The sequence below is a fragment of the Grammomys surdaster genome, unplaced genomic scaffold (assembly GCF_004785775.1).
Source record: "Grammomys surdaster isolate TR1022 unplaced genomic scaffold, NIH_TR_1.0 98, whole genome shotgun sequence".
NCBI classification, from domain to species: Eukaryota; Metazoa; Chordata; class Mammalia; order Rodentia; family Muridae; genus Grammomys; species Grammomys surdaster.
The window spans coordinates 13,468,484-13,475,539 of record NW_021604577.1 but is presented as its reverse complement, the minus strand read 5'-3'; the positions used below and the strand labels follow the sequence as shown (position 1 = coordinate 13,475,539).

General features: G+C 42.3%; 1 protein-coding gene across 2 annotated transcripts in view; it reads right to left on the bottom strand.

Moving 5' to 3' along the window:
- Ppp2r3c (protein phosphatase 2 regulatory subunit B''gamma) overlaps positions 1–7,056 on the bottom strand; it is a 23,607-nt gene that overhangs the window by 11,062 nt on the left and 5,489 nt on the right. For both annotated transcript variants that reach the window (XM_028782858.1, XM_028782861.1), the window contains 2 exons: positions 3,568–3,665; positions 2,054–2,124 (listed from right to left, as the gene is read on the bottom strand). In XM_028782858.1, the coding sequence (XP_028638691.1) occupies positions 2,054–2,124; positions 3,568–3,665 (169 nt within the window). The remainder of the gene's footprint in view (positions 1–2,053; positions 2,125–3,567; positions 3,666–7,056) is intronic.

Sequence of the window (7,056 nt, the reverse complement as noted above, 5' to 3'; positions counted from 1 at the left end):
GCATGTCCCTGTCTGGGCCTCCTAAGTGAGCTGAACAAGTGTGAGCCGGCACGTCCAGGTTTATGTCCGGCGTCTGCGACAGTCCCCAGTCATCTTGGCCACTGTTATTTTCCACTACTGTAACAGCTGCCTGTCACTTCTGCCTCCATTCTATGCTCCTATGCTCTCCCATAACACATCTGCATGACTCTTTAGAACTCAAAGCCATAGACCAGGCTCGACAGTTCAGTGGGTAAAAGCACTCATGGTAGCCAAGCCTGATGACCTACACTCAATTCCCAGGTCCCACATGACACACAGAACCAAATCCTACAAGATGTTCTCTGACCTCCACACATTCACCCACAAACTATAAATGCAAGACAAACAAACCAACCCTGACAACACATTCAAATGTTCACTGACTTCTTCGGAGTCTCACAATTAATCTAACTCCGCACTACAGACTGAAAGGCTCAGTGTGTGGCCGCTGTCTACCCCGACCTCCCTGCCACCTTAGCTTGTGTTCTAATCACACTGGCTTCCATTTCTACAGAGGCAGGAGCAAGAGCCTTTACTATAGGAACTATACAGTGTCCTTGGAAGAGACAAAATGATGATTAAATACAAATTTGAATAGTTAACTCAGTGGCTGATGTTTATGCCCAACATACCCTCTCCCTTAAGCTCTATAGGAGAGCTCCATATTAGAGAGAAAATATAAGCCAAAAAAAATTTACCTACATAATTTAGATAGCTGCCAAAAATATGGAGGTAGCATAGCTATTTTGATCATGAGGTTTTAATATTATTCATAACCTAACCTAATGACATGCGAACCTAATAGGAAACAAATATCCTCTTGGCAACTTATCATGTGCCTCTAAACCTCGGGTAAAAACAAAGCCACATGAGCTTTTTCCCTCTATTCTATAAAAAAGGAACTCCCTGTTCTGTTTCAAAATAACAATGTACAGGTGAGAATAACCAAGAGCTGCCGAGGTGAGATGGCTGACTTATCACGTAAAGGGTTTGCTGTGCAAGCCAAAGCCCTGAGTCTGAGCCCGAAAACCACGTACAGGTGGAAAGAGAGAACTAGGTAGATGAAGAATCCTTAACCTTCATGTGTTCGGTGGCACGTGTGAGCCCTAGCACTTCTCTTTCTAGTCCCTACAGGGGCTGGCTAGGGAAATGGCTCAGTGGTTACTGCACTTCCTTTGCAAGTAGAAGAACTAGAGTTCAGATCCCAGAGCCTATGTAAATGACAGCAGGCTGGTGATCCTCATGTACCGTCAGCCTTAACCCGGGGATCCCCAGAGCAAGCTGGCTAGCAAACCAGCCACAGAGCAAGCTCTGGGTTTGACTCTAAGAGCCCTCCTCAGTGAATAAGAAGAAAGAGTGAATTAAGATGATTCCTGACATCAGCTAACCTCAGGCCTCCATGTCTGCTGTGCATACGCCAACACACACATACAAAACTTTTTTATCAGTAATTCTTTTCTTTTGGATCTTGGAGACAAGGTCTCACTACACAGCCCTAGCTACCTTGGAACTCTGTATATGGAGCAGGCTAGTTGCGAACTTGCAGTGGTCCTTGTATCCTGGCCTCTTGGGCTAGGATTCCAGGTGTGTGGCACCACAGCTAACTTGCCAGTCAGTTTTAAAGCCTGTTCAGATGCAGTCTGTTGATTGATTGATAATGTTTTGTTATATAGCTCAGGGAGACCTGGAACTCTACATGGAGCTACCTCTGAACTCTCAACAATCCCCCTGCCTCAGCCTGTAAAGTGCCTGAATTAGAAACATGTGCTAGGATGCTCAGCTTCATTTTCCTTAAAAAAAAAAATGATGAAAACATTTTCCTAAAAGGCTAGAAGAAAAGAACCTAAAAGATTGTTTATGTGGCCAATATATACTAAAGTTAACATGTTTACAAAGGCAAAACCAGGCAAACAAAACCATTAAGACAAAATCAAGCAAAGTAAGACTTACCTACAATGACAACTTACTCATTGGTAATTAATATTAATATTCTCTTGTCTATAATGCTTATTAACGTTAGATCAATACTCACTGATTCCCGAAGGTATCCTTGCCCAGCAACATCATATAAACTGAGTCCTATTCTTGTCTGATGTAGCCAAACTGACAATAAACAAGAAAATTACATGTAAACACTGAGATCTGTTCTTTAGCACATGTATGAACAAAAGAGTAAGGTGCTAGACCAGAAGCGTAGGCCAATTCAGGAACTGCATAAAGCCCCATTTCACACACATTAAATAGTCAGGGACCTGTAAGACATTTAATCCAAAAGAAAAACACCATGAAATGGCAGATTCCAAACTCTGCCATGTTTACAACTACAGCAAAACTGATGCCCTTGGGGATACTGGTTTCCAAACATTAAACTTGGTGTTCCAACAAACAGAGAGCGCTAGCACAGCCCTGTGTCTTCTGTGTCTTCAGTGAAGTCTGTATCCTCCTGAGGCGGATTACTGCAGCCAATCTACTCATTAACAACAGTAAGAGGCTGCAGACCATATACTCCTAGGAAATTCACAACAACTCCAAAATGTTTTAATACAGGCTTCTTGAAAACAACAGCACAGTTGTGGATTTGAGACTATCCTTTCAGGCATATATATTAGTGAAATGAAATTACCAGTAAATTGAAATCATTTCAAACCTACCCATTAAAACTTTTGTTCTGGCCGGGCGGTGGTGGCGCACGCCTTTAATCCCAGCGCTTGGGAGGCAGAGGCAGGCGGAATTCTGAGTTCGAGGCCTGCCTGGTCTACAGAGTGAGTTCCAGGACAGCTATAGCTATACAGAGAAACCCTGTCTCGAAAAAAACAAAAAACAAACAAACAAACAAAAACTTTTGTTCTGATTTTTAAAAAGAATTAAAGTGATTTTACTGCTCAATCAAGTACCCCAGACAGATATATGCCAACTAGGGCAGGCTGTGGATGGCTCAGGTTTCTAACTGAGAATGCAGTCTCTTGATATTGCAGGAATATGCCAATTGATGAGTTCCACTCTCTCTCAATCTGTTCCTCTCAGGACAGATGCAAATAGCAACTGGTTCCTTACTTAGATGGCAAAGATCTCAGCAGATCAAGAATGGCTTAAGGAGTCTCAATACTTTACCACAAACCACAAAACGGACTAGTGCAACCCCGTGCCTTGTGTTGTACACTTTTCTGCCCCATGTGTAAATCTGTTCCTTCACATCGTTATTAAGACATCAACCTATGCAAGGTGTGGACATTATGGCAACAGGACAGAGCTGACGGGGAAAAGCCCTCTGGGGAGAGGACACGTGTCACCAGAAACAATGAAAACAATGTTTCTCTCTATTTTGTTTATCTCTATGTTGCCACCTTCCTTAGGGTACACAAGATTTTTGAATAAATAATGATTTCAATTTTAATACACACACAGCTCTGCCTGGTGTCCAGGAGGACCATAATAGGATAGGGAAAAAGTAACATGACGTGACATAAAAGAAGTCATAGAGAAGCACAGACCGAAGCTTACTTGATTTCCAGACAAGAGTTCAAACTAACACACACAACAAATCACCTTTTCGCATGACGTAGTTAAAGAACTGCATGATGGAAATTCTTCCATATGAATCTGTATGAAGGAGTTTGGCAAAGACTTTTGCAGTAAAAAATTGCCTAAAAAGAGGAAATAAACATTAAATTGCCTACCAGCATAGTATAAAAACAATGTCTATAAGAATTAACTAACATGAATTAATACAACTAAAAATCAAAGTAAGAGACTATAAAGGCTCCTCATAGCTCAACATTTGAAACAAGTTATAAATACTTGTATTTTCTTTACAGTCTTCAAAGAATGAAAGATCTAGATGTGTGCATGCTGTTGCCTGTTGAAGCCTGGGCTTAGCTGCCTGTTGTGACAGCCCCCTTGGCCTAGCCTCAGTCCCTTTGCAAGGCTGCCCACGGGCGACACTGTGCGGAGTGGGGCTCCTAAGTTGCAGGAGGAAAATCAGTAGGGTTGCTGGAGACTTACCCATCACACCTTAGGAACGGTGGAGAATGGGACCAGAGCAGCATTCTAGCCTGATTCTGTGTATAAAGATGATATGGAACAAATACTGCTAGACGCCTACAGAACCTGGACACAGCGGCTCCAATGGCTCTGCTCTTACTGTGTGAACGGCTGGTTTTGTGTGTCAACTTGACACAAGACAGAGTTATCAGGGAGGAAGGAGCCTCAGTTGAGGAAATGTCTCCATGAGATCCAGCTATAAGGCATTTTCTCAATTAGTGATTGATGGGAGAGCACCCAGCCCATGGTAAGTGGTGCTATCTCTGGGCTGGTGGTCCTGGGGTCTATAAGAAAGCAGGCTAAGGGACTGGAGAAATGGCTCAGAGGTTAAAAGCACTGACTGCTCTTCCAGAGGTCCTGCGTTCAATTCCCAGCCACCATCTGTAATGGGATTCGATGCCTTTTTTCTGGCCTGCAGGTGTACATGTAGATAGAGCACTCATACATTACATAAATAAGAAAGAAGGAAAGAAAGAAAGAAAGAAAGAAAGAAAGAAAGAAAGGAAGGAAGGAAGGAAGGAAGAAAGGAAAGAAGGAAAGGAAAGAGAGAAAGAGAGAGAGAGAAAGGAAAAAGAGAAAGAAAGAAAGAAAGAAAGGAAGGAAGGAAGGAAGGAAGGAAGGAAGGTAGGCTGAGCAAGCCAGTAAGCAGCACCCCTCCATGTACTTTGCATCAGCTTCTGCCTCCAAGATCCTGCCCTGCTTGAGTTCCTGTCCTGGCTTTCTTTGGTAATGAACAACACAGCAATGTGTAAGTGTAAGTTGAATAAACCCTTTTCTTCCCAACTTGCTTTTTGGTCATGGTGTTTCGTCACAGCAATAGAAAACCCCAAGGTCCTGTGCCATCCCACCTTGATAACAGGTACAAGACAGTAAACAGGGCTTCTGAAACAGACACACACAGCACTGGTTTGAAAACATCATTCATTCTGTAGGTTATACAGAGAAGGAAATAAACCCAAAGCACTGAGAAGAAAACCTCCAGGTGGATGTAAGATTGGTTAGCTTGGTGAGAAAACAGCCCCTCATCCAGAGTTTCTCTTTTTGTTGTTTTTGAGACAGAATGTAGACCTGGCTAGCCTTGCACTCACCAAGATCTGCCTGCCTCTGCCTCCCAGTGCTGAGATGAACAGCGTGCACAGTGCACTCTCCCAGCTGAGGAGCCCCTTTCCAGCGCCAGTGCACAGCTACTCTCGACATACGGAACATGAGCTTGGAATAAGAGCAGAGCTGATTTGTGCATGCTGCAATTCCAGCACTCAACAGGTTGAGGCACAAGGAGTGCTGTGCTTGAGGCCAGCCTGGGCTACAGAGTGAGTTTTAGGTCAGCCTTGGCTAGACCCTAATTCAAATCAAACTAAGCAAAGCAAAGCCAAATCATGAAAAAAAAAAATTTTTTCTTAGCAGAATTTCTGAAGGTTTTGCTTCCGTTTCTGCTGCTCTCTAACGGACTGGGAATCTGTCTTTAAAGGCACGTGAAAACCACTACCATCATTTTGATGAGACCTGGCTCTGAGTTTATTCATATTTAGAGCTCACATCTGAGCTTGTGATAGCTAACAGAAAAGCCATCACACTCCTGGGGTGGCTGCAGCACCATGTTCTATAAACGAACATTTCTAATCTAGCCTACAGACAAAAGGAACTAACATCATCACTGTAATTTTACCTATGGGATCAGTTACTGAGCATGTCACACTGATGTCTAAGCATCTTTTAATAAATTTCCCTTGTTCATTAGATATAATGTAAATGATTTAATATAGCAGTCATGGTATATAATATACTGGCCATGATGTATGAGCATTTAAAAAGTTACCTATAAAACTATATTAACCAGTTTGTCTAAAAGGAATATTACAGTCTTATAACCACATAATAGAAAATATTACGTGTTTAAGTAGATGTGGGTTGATATAAAGGTCATATAAATATATAAATCATCATTAGGCACTCAACATGCACAAAGCCCACTGTGGGGTTTGTACATTATGGAGTTCTTGGGTGCGCATCTCCAATCGGCTGTGAAGACCCCACCTTAGGTGGCCAGCTCTCCGCTGTAGACACCTAACTGCCTTCTACTCACTGGAGCTCCAGACAGCTGGGTTTCATTTCATCAGTTGTGCTTAACCTTTTGTGTGTCCAGAAAACTGGATTTATAGTAAGCAAATCTGATTTGTATTGATATTAAAAAGACTGTAAATATGAAAAAGTAAATCTTTGCTATGGAATTTAAAAAGGAATGAAGACACAGAATTAGTAAATGACATTTTTTTTTATTCTTTTTCTTTTCTCTGAGACGGGACCTTGCTATGCAGCACAGCACAAACTAGCCTTGACCTTACAATCCTCCTGCCTCAGACTCTAGAGTGTTAGAAGACAGGTATATACCATCATTCCCAACTTAGTATTCACCCCCCCCCCACCTGGCCCCGGCATACATCCGCCATCTCTTTTATGATGGAGGTCTTACTATGTAGCTCTGGCTAGCCTAGAAATTTCTATTTAGAGGAGGGTGACTTCAAAGTCACAGAGACTCACCTGCTTCTACCTACTGAGTGCTGGGATCAAGAGCATGTGCCACCATACCCAGTGGTAATATTTTTCTTAACTTCATAGCACCAGTTTTTGTTTTTTTTTTTTTGTTTTTTTTTTTTTTTTTTTTTTTTTTTGCTGTTTTATTACATTTCTTTAAGTTGAATGCCTCAGTCTTGGGAGTGCTGGGATTAAGGTGTGTGTGTGTGTGTGTGTGTGTGTGTGTGTGTGTGTGTGTCTGTGTCTGTGTGTGATATCTCATGTATAGATCATTATGCCTAACCTTGTACCCTCTTTTCTCTGAGACAGGATCTCACTACTGAGCCGAAGCTGGCCTTCACTTTGTGCATGTGCTGAGCTTACAAACAGGTGCCACCACACCCAGCTTTATATCATTTCTCTCAGTAACTACACAGCAACACCTTTGTATGGATGGTATGTGTATGTTTGTGTTGCTGTGTG